Source organism: Solanum verrucosum, unplaced genomic scaffold (assembly GCF_900185275.1).
Source record: "Solanum verrucosum unplaced genomic scaffold, falcon-dt-bn FXZP01000165.1, whole genome shotgun sequence".
In the NCBI taxonomy this organism is placed as follows: domain Eukaryota; kingdom Viridiplantae; phylum Streptophyta; class Magnoliopsida; order Solanales; family Solanaceae; genus Solanum; species Solanum verrucosum.
The window spans coordinates 167,389-185,963 of NW_026020340.1; the positions used below are offsets into that span (position 1 = coordinate 167,389).

Consider the following 18,575-nt stretch of genomic DNA (forward strand, 5'->3'; position numbering starts at 1 on the left):
TTATTTCTAAACATTCTCATGTTATCTATTCAGACATGTCTATTTAAGATTGTATTTAAGTGCATTTTCTATTGAGTAAGTCTTCCGTTGAAAGTCTAGCCAGACCAAGGGTTCGCTTGGGGCCAACAATGGTTCTCGAGTGTCAATCCCGTCCAGGGTGTAGGCTCGGAGCGTTACATTAGTTTTCCCATTTATCAAATCAAGAGCATTTTGTATGTATTTTTTTTTTCATTTTACCCTTTAGCATTAAATAACTTTACAAATAGTCAAATAACTAGAAACGAAATGGACAAAAGCTTTTAATCATAATAAACTCATTTACCATTTAGTAGAGGTTATAATAGTACTATATTAGATTATTAATTTATTATGAAGAAGTTATCGAGTTAAATATAATTTAAGAATTTTAGTGCCAAATTTTGTGATTGTAGTCAATTTAAAATTCTAATTAGCTCAAGTAAGATATCCATATGAAATGATTCTTACATCAAGTTATATGTAATTGAACATTATATGTTTTCATTTTATTTTATAGGACAAATATAAAATAAGTCTTATAATAATTTTCTTAGCTAGTGTTATCACATAATGTTTGCATGTTTTAGATCATAAGTTTCAAATGCTAATTTTAATCAAGTAATAACTGACAACATAAGTTGTTCGGAGGTGTCCCATATGATGTTGTTTGAGTCTACATTTGGCCATACTTGTTAGTTGTTACTATTGAGAATTGGAATTGAAAGCTAAACCAAATCATATTTGAGAATGTTGAATTGTAAGATCAATTTATAGGTTACATCCTTTTTTTTTTCTTCTCATTATTATTATCTTAATGTATTTTGACCATCAACAAGAACATGAAAGAACTCACATACAATATAATTATGTTAATTAGTACTAATCTTACAAAATTGGATTAGCTCTTGAGCAGCAACATCCATCTCTTCACCTCTTATACAATTCAAATTCTTGCTAATATCTCTCATTTTGGCCCTTAAATTTTCCCCTGTTTTCTCTATTATGACATTTTTAAGAGTTTCCACGATTTCTCCTCTGTGAATTTTGCCATCATCATCTCTAACAATCTCCACCGCAACTCCCAATTCTACGATCAACCTAGCATTCATTGGTTGATCAAAATGTATAGGCATGGCAATTATAGGAACCCCAAAATGTATACTTTCCATTACTGAATTCCAACCACAATGACTTATAAATCCTCCCGTACTCAAATGATTTAGAATTTTTAGTTGTGGTGCGAATTTGTCCAAAACTCTTCCCCTTTCTCCAATTCTTTCAAGAAAACCTTTTGGTAAAGCATCTTCAAGATTTTGCTCTTCCCCTTTTGGAAATCTTGCGACCCATATGAAATTAACATTACTTAACTCCAACCCGAGAGCTACTTCTTCCATATCTTCTTTTGACAAGAAATACTCACTCCCAAAGGAGACAAATACAGTTGAATTCTCATCTTTTGTTCCTAGCCAATCCATGAGCTCCTTGTCGTCCGCGTCATTAGTGATCAAATCTTGGACTGGTAGACCCACTGGAACAACTTTCATTTTGCTCAATTCAGATATAAAATCTATATATTTGGCCTCTATAATTCTAGAGGTACACATCAACGCAATTTGTGTAGTTCCATCAGCTGTTTCATCATCGTCATCAGGTTCTTGATCTTTAGCAGAATTGACCATCATTTCACCCAATTTTACTTGTTCAATTTTCCTGATATAAATAGCAGGGAAAGGGAATTCAACCCCTGGTTTCTTTACAAAGTTTAAATAATATGACAACACGGTCGCACCAACAGTTAGTAGCCTCACTGCTGGAATGTTGTGTTCATTCGCGACACGTTCAGCCCATTGCTGCAATATGTCATAAATCACCAAATCAGGTTTCAGATTTTCCAAGATTTTTGAGAAGTTTGGTTTGGACATTTTCAGGGCCTTTTTAAGGGTGTGATTGAGATGGGGCGGGAGACCATTAGTCGTATGGTAATGAGGAGGAAGTTCGGGAAATTCTGGTAAGTGAAGCTCGATAAGCTGAATTGATTCTGAGTATTTTTCAGGGATTTTGTTGATGGTGGATTTGAGATTTATCGGCGTAGAACAGAGGTAAATCAAGAATCCCCTGTCCGCGAGTTTCTTAGCTACGTTTAGAAATGGTGAAATGTGTCCATAAGCTAACCATGGGAACATGACGACGCTCAAATTACTAGTACCATGCTCTGTTACTTGTGTTCCCATGATCAAGTTCTTGTTTGTGGAGTTTGGTGTCATTGGCTACCTTATTTATTGAATATACAAGTAGGTGACACCTATATCAAAGCTTAAATCGGAAATCTCTTAATGAAAGAATATTATTATTTCATCACGCCCCTTGTTTAATGTGATTGGTTGTTGAGTTTTTTATTTTATTTTATAGACTTCTAGCCAGATTTTATGCAAAATGACTTGTTGTGTGATTGTAATTGGTTTGAAATTTTAAGGTACAAAATTTAGGCAAGTTTTATGAAAGGGAATTGTTGTGCGACTTTTGTAGGTAATGATAGATTTTCGGTGTATCCATTCAAACTATATCATATAATTTGATACTGATATAACATGCTACGTGATTATTGTGCTCAAATTTTTTCTAGTGAGTATGTTTAAAAAACACCCAACTATCACCATTTTACGAAGTATCGAGTATTCACATACACACACCCCGGCACCCAACATCCAACCCCCAACCCCGAACTACTACGACCTCATTCTGTCAGGTGTATTCATTTTTATGACTTTTTTTTTAGTTTCTCACCGCTTCTCAATAAACTATCAAAAATATTTTGGCATGTATTCAATTTAAAAAGATGTACAGTTCAAGAAAGTAATAGAAATACCCAATAAATTAAATATGAAATTCGGGTTTTTACTTTAAAAGATTGTTTCTAAACTATTTTACGAGTTCTAGTTTGACCCATCATAATTTTTTAAAATTTAATGTATGTGAGTTTGATTTCGCACAAAGTTTAAAATATATAAAAATGAGTTTAAAATTAATTAGTCAAAATATAAATTCAATTATTTTATTTGAAGGGGTTGGTTATGTTAAGTTTAATTAGGTTTATGTTATTCTTATAAGAAGGTGGTTACCAATGACAGACTCAGAATTTTGTTCAAGTTATAATGAATCACAATAATAATCGATAATAATAATCATCATATTATTTTCTATTCTCAATTTTTTTTGAATGTATCATTTTAAGATGATGTTCAATTTAATTAAAATATCCTTTCCTAACAAAAATAGGAGTTAGGACAATAATGTCTACATAACTATATCTATTAATTAATTAATGTCTAGACCCACCCATTAATGACTTTAAAAGCAAGTAATTGGCATGAATTCACTAGGATAGGTATAACGGAAATTTTATTAAGCATGTCAAATAATAATTATGTGTGAGAAGTACTTCATTTAAACGGACATTTATTATTACTACGTCAAAGACATAGCTTGTCAATGATGTCCGGCTTTAAATATATATATATATATATATATATATATATATATATATATATATATAACATCATTTTCCAATGATTTATATTAAGTGAATCCGATTTATATCAAAGTCCGTTTATTTTTTGTCCTTTTTTCAATCGATAAACAGTAAAAACCACAAGATATATGTACATTTATAATACCTCAAAACTCTTGGAGTTTTCAACTTTTATTTGTGTTTTTTTCTGCTTTTTCTAGAAGAAAATGAATTTTATGCTTTGGGCGGCTGATAGGATAAAAGATTAATGAATTAATAACTATTTAATTGGAAAAAATTAAGAGGATTGAAATAAAAGAAAACTATATTTATTGACATTATTAATATGCCACATCAATATTTAAATTAAACTCTGATCCCCCCCTAGAGGGTGAGAAAGTCCAATCTACTACGTAATAATTTTTTATTAGCTTAGGTATGGTATAATATCGAAAAAAAGGATTTCAAGTTATTTTTGGAAAAATATTTTCCTTAAAAAAAAAAACAAACAAGTTCTACGACATTCCACGTTGATTCTCTCATCCCCATCCTTCAATATATTAGCCGATCCCATCTCCACTCCTACCTCGACTTCAAACTTCTATAATATTTATCTAAATTATGTACATATATTTTCTAAATTTATATATTAAACACCAAAAAAAGTAAATATAAATTTAACTTATTTTCCGATTTTTTTTTTTTTTTATTCCTGCCTAACTCACTCATATTAAAGTTATATTACATTTTCTTTTGCCGAAATTATTCTCAAATCAAACGAATAAGTTTCTAACACTACCTCTAGAGCCTGCCGTCCGCCTAATAATTAATAATAAAAGCTATTTTCTTTATTACAATTTAGTACTTTCGTAATCTTAAATTATTTGTTATGGTTTCAAAAATACTTATCAATTCATGATTTTAGATAGGAAGTTGTGAAGGACATGAATAAGGATAGTAATTATCACCTACTATTCATTTTTATTTAATTTTAAAATATTAAATATTAGAAGTTCTTATATATTATAAATAAATAAAGATTTAATAGTTATAACTTTAATTAATTTTAAAGTTTTAAATATTAGAATAAATTTAATAGCTATTTTAGTATATGTAGACTTAAAAATTATAATCGCAGACTTATTGAAATAACAGCCAAGATAAATCCCAAAATTTGGATTGTTATTGATTTAAGGGAAAATGCATAAGTACCCTCAGCCTATGCCCAAAATCTATGAGACACACCTAACCTTTAGTAAGGTCCTATTACCCCCGAACTTATTTTATATATAATTTTTTACCCCTTTTCGGCCTACGTGGAATTATCTTGTGGGCCCAGCGCGTGTTGACAATTTTTTCAAGGATAGTGCCACGTAGGCCGAAAAGGGGTAGAAAATTAATTAAAAAATAAGTTCGGAGGTAATAAGACCTTAGTAAAGGTTAGATGTGTCTCAGGAATTTTGGGCATAGGCTGAGGGGTACTTATGCATTTTCCCTTGATTTTACAAACATATTCGAACACACTAATAGTGAATAAAGCAAATGAGAAAAAGAATGATCATTTTTATATAATAAATATGAGCATGAGGATATATAAATTTAAATACAAGCTAATAAAAATTATTAGGTTTTGCATGAATATTTTACTAGTAATAATTCCATAAAATATTTGAGCTATTAGATACCCGAAAATAAAAGAGCAACTTTCACATATAGCAAACACAAAATTCATATTTGTATGCTATAGCAAACTTTGCATAATTGCGCTCCATAGCAAACATAAATATGTATATTTCGTTATACATATACAAAAGAAAGCAGTTGTATAATCTGCTTTGGTATACATATACAAAAAGATCAATTGTATAAAGTGAGAGAGGCGAGTGAGCGAGCGAGATCTGGGAGAGTGGCGAGTGAGATCTGGGAGAGTGGCGAGCGAGATCTGGGAGAGGGGAACGAAAATATATGTATATATACAATTTTCTCTCGCTTTATACAAACACAAATTCACTTTATACACTTGCGTTTGTATAAAAAATGAGAGAGGCGAGGGAGAGAACCAGAGTGGCGAGCGAGATTCACCAGGAGAGAGGTTAAATAGCAATAGTTTGCTATGGGGTACAATTAAATCAAACTATATTTATAGCATTTAATTTGAATTAATAGTTTGCTATTATATACAATTTTCCCAAAATAAAATGTGGGCTATTTTATGTCAAATATTAGTCCGCATTATATTGACATCACAAAATCCCCCCCCCCCCCTACCTCCACCCTCACCCCCAAAAAGGGAAAATTATCTTATTAGACACACATTCATATCATACATATTTATTTTACATATACTTTTAAATAATTACGTATTTTACCACTAATTAAAAGTTTCATACGTATATTGAGAATATACGCATAAATACATGTATTTTTGCTATCAGATGCACTAAAATAGGGAAAGAGGCAAGCAAGATGGGGAGAGAGATAGTCATGTATCTCATATATATGTGAATCACACTAGATACATGTATATGTATATGTATATGTCACGTGTGATTCCATGTATCTGGGATATCAACTACATAGGAGAGTGACGACTGGCAAGCGAGATGGAATGGGGCGAAAGAGGCGAGCTAGATTTGTCTATAGATCCCAGATAAATATGAATCTACTTGGAAATAGATCTAGAACAAATTACATTTAATTTTGACCCCGTGTATTTCGAGATACATGTATCTAAAATTATCTAGATGCACTAAAATTTGATAAAATTCGTAATATTATAAACTAGAACGTATCTAACTAATTAACTTCTAAACTAGTGAAATTTCTGTAAGTTTTTCAAAAAATGAATTTGAGCTATTAGATACCAAAAAGAATATAATATGGGCTATTCATGCCAAATTTTAGGCCATAAAGGGGGGAATTCCAAATTTTGCCTAACGTGATTTTATTTTGGATATAATACATGAATGTGAAGTAAACAATTAAATTTCTATAAAATTGAACAAGTAGACACATGAATCGTGTGTGGAACAAATTGTCATGTAGGATGTCATATAGAACGTGTGTACTTATTTGTTCAATTTATATCAGTTCAAGTGTTTGCTTGTGCATAGTCAAAGTTGAAATACATAAATGCCACCTGAAGCCAAATTAAAAGTATATTTATGAATTATGCCAATTGATTGGTTTAGTAATGTATTCTTTATGCCAACAAGGTGTTTGATGTAATGCTTCATTGAGTTTTTTTCTGTTATGTACACCTCTGCTAGAGTTTTCAAGACAGTAATTCCCCTGTCCTAAATGCTTTGAAATTGAGTTTGTTTGTTGATTGTTATTACTTAATGGTTTGGTTTTGCATCTTCACTAGTTTCCCATTGTTTGACAGCATGCCTTAATGCATGAAATTGTGCGTATTTCTCTGTGGAATGTGTGTCGTGTGATGTTAACAGTCTGTTCTGATTCAAGCATAATGCTGGCTCAGAATTACGTCTTAATGCATGTTTTTCTTGGATACAACTTACATTCTGCTGAATCATTTTAAAGGTTGTTACTTGTAGTGATTATTGGTAATAAGATGATTAGTACTCTCAACTTACTAAAACAGTTGAGTTACACTAGACTGACATTTACTCTTATTGCTAATCATTTGCTGCTACAAAGTGCCATCAGTTCTTCCGCCACGCCATCTATCTCTTCATCCTCTTTCGCGTTCATCTTTTCACTCAGTTCCTTAGCTTTCTTCCTCACAGCCTCCCCGCTTTCCTCCACTAACACTTCCCTTATTGCCTTTGCAATCTATTCGCTTTGTAACTTCCCATCCTCGTCCTTCGCTGCTTCCACTCCCACACCGATATATTCCACAAGCCTAGCATTCATTGGTTGATCAATGTGCATTGGCATGGCAATTATAGGCACACCAAACTTCATACTTTCCATGAATGAACTCCATCCACAGTGACTCACGAATCCACCTATCGATGGATGTTGAAGAATCAATGCTTGTGGAGCCCATCCTTCCATAATCATTCCTCTTTCTCCTACCCTTTCAAGATACCCTTCCGGTAATGCATCTCGAATGTTAAGTCTTTCACCTTGTGGAAACCTGATGACCCAAATGAAGTTCACTTTGCTAAGTTCTAGCCCTTGAGCTACTGCAAGTATTTCCTCCTTGGATAGAAAATACTCGCTCCCAAATGAAACGAACACAGTTGAACTTTTCTCTTTCTTGTCAAGCCATTGCGCGATTTCCTCATAATCATCTTGATCCATGGATTCTTGAACTAGCGAACCAACAGGGACAATTTTCTTGGAAGTCAAATTTGAAAGATAATCTATATATTTCCCTTCAAAATCTCTGCAAGTTTTCACTAGAATAATGGCATGTGATCGCCTAATAGCCTCGTCGTATGGGAACTTCTTACTTGGTACTTCATCAATATCTTTCTTCAGTGAAATCATTTCGTGTTCCCGCAGGTAAATTTCAGGAAACGGGAACTTCTCCTCTGTGTTTTCAGACATGTGGATGGCCAAAGCAACAACAGTTGCACTAAAAGTAGGGAACTGTGTTGCGGAAGCCGAATATATAGAGAGTGATGAAATCACAACTGCTATATCTAAAGGTAGCTAATAAATAGTAAATGAGACAACAATAAAAAGAACACCAGGAATTAACGAGGTTCGGCAAATAATTGTTTTCTTTTGCCTACTCCTCGGACATAACCAAACCAATATTTATTTCACTCCAAAAGAGTACAAGTGAAATACTACAAGAGAGAAAGAAGATCAAATGCCTTTGAAGATGAGAAGGCACGTGAGAGGTGTTTTACAAATGAATTAGGAACTACCTATTTATAGGAGTGAATTCTTCCTATTGATGTCATCCATGACATCACAATATTTGTCAAAATGTCAAGATTTACCTTGTGAAACCATTTTATGGTTCACCTAAATTTCACCTACAAAAGATGTTATCTTGACTTTTGTACCAATGAAGAATTATCTTCCTAACTACCAAAACATCACATTAATTCATCTTTGAATCTTGTCAAATTTAACAAATCTCCACCTTGGCAAGATTCTCCATTTTCAACTTTCTCTCAACAACTTTTGATTGTGTCTTCAACCTCAATCTTCAATGTTCAACAATGTTGATCAAGTTCAAACAATGTTGAAACTTGACCGCAGTCACCACTTTTGTCAGCATATCGGCAGGATTATCCGTAGTATGAATTTTCTGCACTGTGACTCCACCTTCTTCTATGATGTCTCGTATGAAATGATATCGGACATCAATGTGCTTCGTCCTTGCATGATAAACTTGGTTCTTTGCTAATTGAATAACACTTTGACTATCACAAAATATTGTGATTCCTTCTTGTCCAATACCAAGCTCTCTAAGCAATCCTTGAAGCCAAATTGCCTCCTTCGCAGCCTCTATAATTGCCATATACTCTGCCTCAGTGGTAGACAAAGCAACTGTTGACTGCAAAGTAGACTTCCAACTAACTGGTGCGTTTGCAATAGTGAAAACATAACCAGTAGTTGATCTTCGTTTGTCCAAATCACATACATAATCTGAGTCACAATATCCAACAAGATGTTGACTATCTTTATGCTCATAAACCAAGCCAATATCTACAGTATTATGAATATACCGTAGAATCCATTTTACAGCCTGCCAATGATCCTTTCCAGGATTGTGCATGTACCTGCTTACAACTCCAACAGCGTGTGAAATATCTGGCCTTGTGCAAACCATTGCATACATCAGGCTACCAACAGCATTCGCATATGGTACTCTTGACATATATTCTCGTGCAACTTCGTTCTTTGGCGACATAGCATCACTAAGCTTAAAATGAGGAGCAAGCGGAGTGATAACCGACTTAGTTTTCTCATTCATGCCAAATCAATTTAGTACCCTCTTCAAATATTCTTTCTGAGATAAAAAAAGCTTCTTTGAATGTCGATCTCTTTTTATCTCCATGCCAAGAATCCTCTTTGCCTCACCCAAATCCTTCATCTCAAACTCCCTTTTTAGTTGAATCTTTAGCTTCTCAATTTCCTCTTGACTTTTAGAAGCTATCAACATATCATCAACATATAGGAGAGGATATATAAAGGAATCGTCTTCAAGCTTGCGCAAATACACACAATGATCGTATTTGCTTCTTATGTACCTTTGTTGCAACATAAACTTGTCAAATCATTTGTACCATTGTCTAGAAGATTGTTTCAATCCATACAACGATTTTTCAAGTTTGCACACCATATTTTCTTTTCCATCAACTTTGAATCCTTCTGGCTGAGTCATGTAAATTTCCTCTTCCAAGTCTCCATGTAAAAATGCAGTTTTTACATCCAACTGAACTAGTTCCAAATTCAACTGTGCTACCAAAGCCAACAAAACTCTAATGGAGGAGTGTTTCACAACTGGAGAAAATACCTCATTATAGTCAATTCCCTCCTTTTGAGCGTATCCTTTGGCCACCAATCTTGCTTTGTAGCGAATATCTTCTTGGTTAGGAAATCCTTCTTTCTTTGCAAACACCCATTTGCACCCAATTGCTTTCTTGCCATCCGGGAGATTGACCAATTTCCATGTATGATTCTGATGAAGGGACTGCATTTCTTCATCCATGGCAAACCTCCACCTATCTTCTTCTGAACTTTGGACTGCATCTTTATAAGTGGTAGGAATGTCATCCGCTGCAATTGAGTCCGCACAAGCCACCACATCTATGAGTCGAGCAGGTTTTCTTATTGTCCTTTTTGGCTTGCTGGTTGCTATTGATTCAAGTTGTGGTTGAGGTTCTTGAGATGGAACCTCCCCTTCGACTGGTTCTTCTTCCAGAGGAAAAACTTCTGTTATTTCCTCATTTGATCCATGTGTTGGGAAAATTATCTTTCCCTCAAACTCCACCTGCTTTGAAGCACTATCAGTTTGTTTGACTTCTTCAACTGTTACCTTATTTGTCAAGGCAGATTCATCAAAGGTAACATCCCTGCTGAAAACAATTTTTCTTGTCTCTGGACACCATAAACGATATCCCTTGACTCCAGAAGTAATTCCCATAAATAAAGCTTTCTTTGCTCTTGGGTCCAATTTTGACTCCCTTACATGATAATATGCAATTGAGCCAAATACATATAAAGAACCATAATCTTCAGCAGGTTTTCCATACCATTTTTCTAATGGTGTCTTCCCACCTATAGCAGCAGATGGTAGACGATTAATGAGGTGACATGCATATGTTATTGACTCAGCCCAAAATTCTTTGCCCAAGCCAACATTGGACAACATACACCGAACCTTCTCCAACAAAGTTCGGTTCATGCGTTCTGCCACTCCATTCTGTTGTAGTGTATTTCTGACGGTGAAATGTCTGACGATGCCATTTTCCTCACAAATTTTCTGAAAAAGATCATTTTTGTATTCTCCACCATTGTCTGTGCGAAGACACTTGATCTTTTTGCCAGTTTGAGTTTCTATCATCGCCTTCCATTTGAGAATAATTCCCAATACTTCATCTTTTGTTTTCATTGTATACACCCACAGTCTTCGGGAAAATCATCAACAAAGGTTACAAAATAGTGTTTCCCACCTAATGAAGGTGTTTTGGAAGCACCCCAAACATCTGAATGAACATAATCCAAAATACCTTTAGTATTATGGATAGCTGTTCCAAATTTAACCCTTGTTTGCTTTCCCTTGACGCAATGCTCACAAAACTCCAAGTTGCAAGTTTTTACTCCTTTTAGCAATCCTTGATCTGATAAAGTTTTCAAGGATTTTCCTCCAGCATGTCCCAAGCGCATATGCCACAGCCTGGTCATTTCTGCCTCCTTGTCGTCATTGGATGTTGTTGTTGCTGTCCCAATAACTGTACTACCTTGATAGTGGTACATGTTATTATTTCTTCGAATTGCCTTCATTACCACCAGCGCACCGGAGCATATTCTCATTACGCCATTATCTGCAATGACTTTGAATCCCTTTGACTCTAGGGCTCCAACAGAAATGAGATTCTTTTTCAAATCTGGTACATACCGAACATCTGTTAATGTTCTGGTCAATCCATCATGATTCCTTAATCGAATTGAACCAACACCATATGCGGTAAGAGGATTATTGTTTGCGGTGTGAATAACTCCACATTCTCCTTCTTGTAAATCAACAAACCAGTCCCTATTGGGACACATATGATAGCTACAAGCTGAGTCCATCAACCATACATCAGATGATTTGGATGGATCTGTTGTAACTTGTGAGTAATCAAAGTCATCAGAATCAGCCACATTTGAATCCATGACAGCCTTCCCATTATTTGGTTTGGCTTTGCTTTTCAACTTTGGACAGTCTTTCTTCCAGTGCCCTTTTTCTCGGCTAAAGGCACATTCATCTTTGCTGAGTCTGGATCTTGACTTGGATCTCCCTTTCTTCGTTTTCATATGATTTTGAGAACGACCTCTCGTAATCAGTGCTTCTGCTTCTCCGCCTTTTTGTTTTTCTCTCTTTCTTTGTTCATAACTATATAAGGCAGAACAAACTTCTTTGAGAGATACTTCATCATTCCCATACAGTAGAGTAGTTTCAAGGTGCTCGAACTCATTGGGAAGTGAACTTAACAACATTAAGGCCATATCTCCATCCGTAAAAGTCACGTCCATATTCCGCAAATCTGTCGCCAACTTATTAAAGCTGGTGATATGATCATTCATTGTGCTACCAGGAATATAAGTGAAGTGTAACAGTCTTCTTTTCATGTAAAGTTTATTTTGATTGTTTTTCTTCAAGAATTTCTCCTCCAATGAATTCCATAATTTATTTGCAGACGTTTCCTTCGTGTATGGATACTTTTGTTCTCTTGCTAGGTAAGATCGAATGGTACCGCAAGCAACACGGTTGATAATCTTCAAATCTTCTTCTCCTACACCGTCTGGTTTCTTTTCTTTTATGGCAATATCTAGCCCTTGTTGAAAAAGAACATCAAGGACCTCGCCTTGCCACATTCCGAAATGTCCTGACCCGTCAAAAATTTCAACTGCAAATTTAGCATTTGACACAATTCGTGTCATAAGCGAAGATGCCAATGATGACGTATTATTGACATTCGATGTGGACTCATCATTTTTATTGTCTCCCATTTTTGCTACAAATACTATTTACTAGCTAACAATGCAAAGACCAAAGTAAATCTTTTCTGATGTGGAAGTTCAGACTGTGCTGCAACCACAGAGCATACTCAGATAATACCTTGGCTCTGATACCAATTGTTGCGGAAGCCGAATATATAGAGAGTGATGAAATCACAACTGCTATATCTAAAGGTAGCTAATAAATAGTAAATGAGACAACAATAAAAAGAACACCAGGAATTAACGAGGTTCGGCAAATAATTGTTTTCTTTTGCCTACTCCTCGGACACAACCAACCAATATTTATTTCACTCCAAAAGAGTACAAGTGAAATACTACAAGAGAGAAAGAAGATCAAATGACTTTGAAGATGAGAAGGCAAGTGAGAGGTGTTTTACAAATGAATTAGGAACTACCTATTTATAGGAGTGAATTCTTCCTATTGATGTCATCCATGACATCACAATATTTGTCAAAATGTCAAGATTTACCTTGTGAAACCATTTTATGGTTCACCTAAATTTCACCTACAAAAGATGTTTTCTTGACTTTTGTACCAATGAAGAATTATCTTCCTAACTACCAAATCTTCACATTAATTCATCTTTGAATCTTGTCAAATTTAACAAACTGCACTGCAGGAATGTTCATAGAGGAAGCCGAACAGTAACCCATGGCTGATTGTAGTCATGAATGACCAAATTCGGATGCAGAGTTTGTAATATTTTGGAAAAATTCGGAGAGGCGAGTTCAAAAGTTGTTTTGAGGGTGTTCATGAGATGAGGTGGGAGGCCATTTGTGGTGTGGTAATGAGGAGGAAGATCTGGTAAAGACGGAAGATGAAGCTCGATTAGTTCTATCGACTGAGAATACTTCTCACTGACTCTTTTCTTGATGGAGTTCAGGTTTACCGGAGTAGAACACAGGCAAATGTGGAAGCTCTTACTTGCAAGCTTTTTCGCTAACTCTAGAAATGGATTTATGTGACCATGAGCTAGCCAAGGTAACATAAGTACACTAATGGTGTGCTTCTTTGCCTCCATAGGGATGAATCTAGTCTAGTATAGAAAATACGAATTCGACAGAATTCAGTAACTTTGGTTCAAACTTAGTATATCGAGAAATCTACAGAATTTGTACCTTATATTGTTGTATTGAGGTTGCTGCCCTATCTTATATAGAAGTTTCCTAGTGATTTGATAACAAAGAAAAAAGGCGTTTAGATTTGTACCGGCAGCCTTATATTGACTGTTGAATATTGTGTTGGACTGATTGTTATGGACAGTCACTTCAACTCAAGAGTTTAAGTTATATGCACTATCACGGTAAATAATCTTTATACCATTAGATTGTATTTATCTGTTGTAGTAGATAATTTGTCTTATTTTCGATGTTACATTGCCTATTTTGTTTTGTTCCACTCAAAATATTGATTACTTTTTTTTTCTTTCAGATTTTGGAATTTCCAGTAACCTCAACTTTCTTTCCTCTTCGCGCCAAAGAGCATTTTGACTCAAAAGTTTGGCAACAATGGAAATCAAGATACTGAAAATCATTGTTAGATAAAAAATCGACAGGAAAGAGCACACAAAGAGGGGGAAATAGAGAGCAAGACGCGGAGCTTTACATTTGCAGGTTCTTCTTTATCCATTTTCGACTTTTTAGAATCAAAGACTTGTCATTTAGAATCAAGTGGATATTTTCTTATGCTGAGAAAGACATATACAAGCAAAAAAAAATTACTACGTGTTATAGAAAAAGGTTATAGAGGAAAAGGACAGTAAGATGAGACGATTAAAAATAACTAGGACAGATTGTTTAGCTCATATGGTCACAACTCACAAGTCGTCAATCAAATGGAAAATTTTCTGTCATTTCATTCGAAGAGAAACACAGTCATCCTCTTGTTCCTCCGGCTCTAGCTCAATCACATGTTACCATCACAAAAAAATATTAAACTCTCTCAAGCATATGAAATTAACTTACTAGATAGATATAACTTAAATCTTAATTATTTGTTGCTACAAAGAGACACCAGCTCTTCCACCACTCCATCTATATCTTCATCCCCTTTCGCGTTCATCTTCTCACTTAGTTCCTTAGCTTTGTTCCTCACATCCTCCCCACTTTCCTCAACTAACACCTTCCTTATCGTGTTTGCAATCTCTTCACTCTGTAGTTTACCATCCTCGTCCCTTGCTGCTTCCACTCCCATCCTAATATACTCCACAAGCCTAGCATTCATTGGTTGATCAATGTGCATTGGCATGGCAATTATAGGCACACCAAACTTCATACTTTCCATGAATGAACTCCATCCACAGTGACTAACGAATCCACCTATTGATGGACGTTGAAGAATTGTTGCTTGAGGAGCCCATCCTTCGATAACCATTCCTCTTTCTCCTACCCTTTCAAGATACCCTTCTGGTAATGCATCTCGAATGCTTATTCTTTCACCTTGTGGAAACCTGATAACCCAAATGAAGTTCACTTTGCTACGTTCTAGCCCTCGAGCTACTGCAAATATGTCTTCCTTGGATAGAAAATACTCGCTCCCAAATGAAACAAACACAGTTGAACATTTCTCTTTCTTGTCAAGCCATTGAATGATCTCCTCATCATGATCATCTCGCGCAATGGATTCTTGAACTAGTGAACCAACGGGGACTATTTTCTTGGAAACCAAATTTGAAAGATAATCTATATATTTCCCTTCAAAATATCTACAAGTTTTCACCAGAATAATGTCGCGCGATAGCCTAATAGCCTCATCAAATGAGTACTTATTACCCGGTGCTTTTTAACAGCTTCCTTCAATGAAAGCATTTCGTACTCATGAAAGTAAATTTCAGGAAACGGGAACTTATCCTCCGTATCATCAGACATATGGATGGCTAAAGAAACAACAGCCGCGCCAAAAGTGAGTTTCGCACAGCAGGAATGTTAACGGAGAGTATGAAATTTGGTGTGCCATGCCAATGTACCATGACCAACCAATCAATGCTAGGATTGTGGAACATATTGGTATGGGAGTTGAAGCATTGAGGGATGAAAATGGGAAGTTACAAAGTGAAGAAATCGCAAAAGTGATAAGGGAGGTGGTAATTGAAGAAAGTAGTGAGGGTGTGAGGAAGAAAGCTAGAGAATTGAGTGAGAAAATGAATATGAAAGGGGATGAAGATATAGATGGAGTGGTGGTTGAGTTGGTTGCACTTTGCAACAAGCCAACAACAAATGATTACCAACAAGATTTAATCTGTCCCATTTATTGTTTATTTTTTTGGGGGGATTTTTATTGTTTGTTTGATGTTTGTATTGAAAATATTTATTGAATTGTTTTCGCAATTTGTATGGTCTTTTAAGAAAAATGGTTGTGTGATTGATATTTGTAGTGAAAATATTCATTGATATATATTCGCACTCTATAAGGTCTTTTAAGAAAAAATATATTTGACTCATCCTTTAGATAGTTAATTTTTTTTTTAACCTCATTAGCAAATATCTCTTTGATCGTTATTTTTTCATAGATATCTAATTTAGCTTGTATCGTTTATTCTTTTTGTCTTTTAGCGTGAGTAGATAATTAACCTTATTAGCTCAAAGATCTATATATATCTAAAAGTCGATCATGTGCTCCATGATGTATCTTTTCCACTATCTGCAAATTCAGTGACAAATGTGGATGGGAAATGGTTCAGGCGAGTGGTTTTGTGCCGATGAGAAATGGTTTTGTCAAGTGTTTGAATATTGTGAATTGTTGAACTTGATACTTGTGATTGAGATACTTGATACTTGTGATTGACATACTCGATATTTGTGATTGATCGACTTGATACTTGTTGATTGTTGAATTGTGACTATTGGAATGTGATTGTTAAATCTTATGAGTTGTGTATTGTAAATTGTTAGGGTGAGATTCTTTCTATGTAGGTTGTAGTTGAGGCGGTTTAGTTGGAACGAAAAGAACACTCGTATTCTAGCTTAGTTTTACCTTCTTTTAGTGGGTTACCTTGTTGAGTACCTTTTTGTTTGGTAATCACTATTTGCTGCTACACTTGTGTAGGTTTTGAGCCCGGACCTGTGTGATCATTCTCTTCATCTTTTCCGAGGCTTTCTAGAGATACATTAAGAGATATCTGCTTATCATACACTGCTCTTGTTCCTTACATTATGTTTTTTTTCTATTCGAGAACCAAAGATATTGAGACTTGTATTTATCTTTCAATTCTATTTTTATACATTAGATGTTTGTAGACGTGACAACCAGATTTTGGGGTATTTATGAAATTGGCTAAGTTTCCGCACTTATATTATTATTATTATTAGTTTGTTTCCACATTTGTTTCGTATTGTTCGATTTGAGACTGACTTGTCGTGGTGTAATAAGACAAGTGTCATCACGTTTATTTTTGAGTTGTGCTACAAAGCTCCCATAAAATGAAAACAAAAAGTTACATTTTGTCAAACTAAGAAACGTGAAATAATTTATAAATCAAATCTCTTTTAAAATAAAATCCCTTTTAAAAGAGAAAGTTGTCATGATCCTTTTTGTATATTTCTCATATATAGATATATGTATACATACATATTTCCTGAGTAATTATGTCACGACCCAATCCACCGGCCGTGTGGGCATCCACTCTAACACCTAAGTAGGAGAACCCTCATATCCCAATAGTTAAAACATGCGGAAATTTGGAAGAAAACAAAAATAAACATAACACTACAATTTTATAAAAATAATGCTTGTAGGCACACTTTTAGTCAACTTGAAAAGTAATTTAACAACTCCGATGGATTTAGTCTAAACAGGTACAAGAGCTACTAAAAGTCATAACTGGACAATAAAATAAAAGACACAGCCCCCACCATGCGGAAGGAAGAACAGAAGCTGCTGGAGATTTTCTTCGTCTTCACCTAATGAAACGTCACCAATCCTGCATCCAGACTATGTCAAAAGACATAGCAAGAGTAGTATCAGTACAAACACACATACTGGTAGGCATCTTCGGTCAACCCGACACCCACCACATAACATAAGAAACCAACTAGTAAGATCATGAAATAACCACTCGCTTCTCCACCTTTACCCTCTCTTGGAAACACCTCTAATATACACTAGCACCTTGATTACTAACCCCCTTTTGACTCAACCCACTTACCAAATTCCTGATCATAGCTTAACCATTCTAAAAACACGTAGAAAATACCCAAGTACAACCACCGCTAATGCAACTACCCGCTCACGTCATATCCTTGCTTCCTCGCCGCATTACCCAACCATAGTCACATAATACATTAATTCAACTTTCTTCACACTAACCCAAACTCCTGTTCCCCAAGGTGAAATCCATCCAACAATTTCCTTCACATACACTATCTCTACCCTCGCCATTACAACCCACGAACAACCAACTATAAATCGTCATAGCACGGGTCCACCAAGTACAACATAAACAAACCAATACAACACTTTACTCGCAAACATATATCAAGCATCTACAATATTGTCAACAAGTACACGGACAACGAATAACTCACACTTATATCACATCATTGGTCCTCTCGTGGAACCCAAACCTAAATAGTTAGCATGTCGGAACGTGGCAATCTGATCCCATAATTATGCCGAAACATGGCAACTGATCCCATATTTATGCCGGAATGTGTCAATTCGATCCAAGTTAGTTATGCCGGAATGTGGCAATCGATCTCATATTTATGTCGGAACGTGGCAATTTGATCCAAGTTAGTTATGCCGAACGTGACAACTGATCTCATTCACACACCACAATCACAATCACAAGTATATCATCAAGATCATACATTTAAGTCATGATTTCAAAGAAATCATCATTCATTATCTCAATTACAACAAATATGATCAATATTACAACATTCATATACA

At 35.0% G+C, this 18,575-nt stretch overlaps 2 protein-coding genes across 2 annotated transcripts in view; both read right to left on the minus strand.

Annotated features, from left to right (window-relative positions):
• Positions 1-887: 887 nt before the first annotated feature.
• On the minus strand, positions 888-2,269 carry LOC125837079 (beta-D-glucosyl crocetin beta-1,6-glucosyltransferase-like). Its single transcript, XM_049516226.1, has one exon. The coding sequence runs from the start codon at positions 2,247-2,249 to the stop codon at positions 888-890; it is 1,362 nt and encodes a 453-aa protein (XP_049372183.1). The 5' UTR covers positions 2,250-2,269.
• A 12,176-nt stretch (positions 2,270-14,445) lies between these two features.
• LOC125836959 (UDP-glucosyltransferase 29-like) overlaps positions 14,446-18,575 on the minus strand; it is a 129,209-nt gene continuing 125,079 nt past the window's right edge. Inside the window, exon 2 of the mRNA XM_049516102.1 lies at positions 14,446-15,124. Within this exon, the coding sequence (XP_049372059.1) occupies positions 14,676-15,124 (449 nt within the window). The 3' untranslated portion in view covers positions 14,446-14,675. The remainder of the gene's footprint in view (positions 15,125-18,575) is intronic.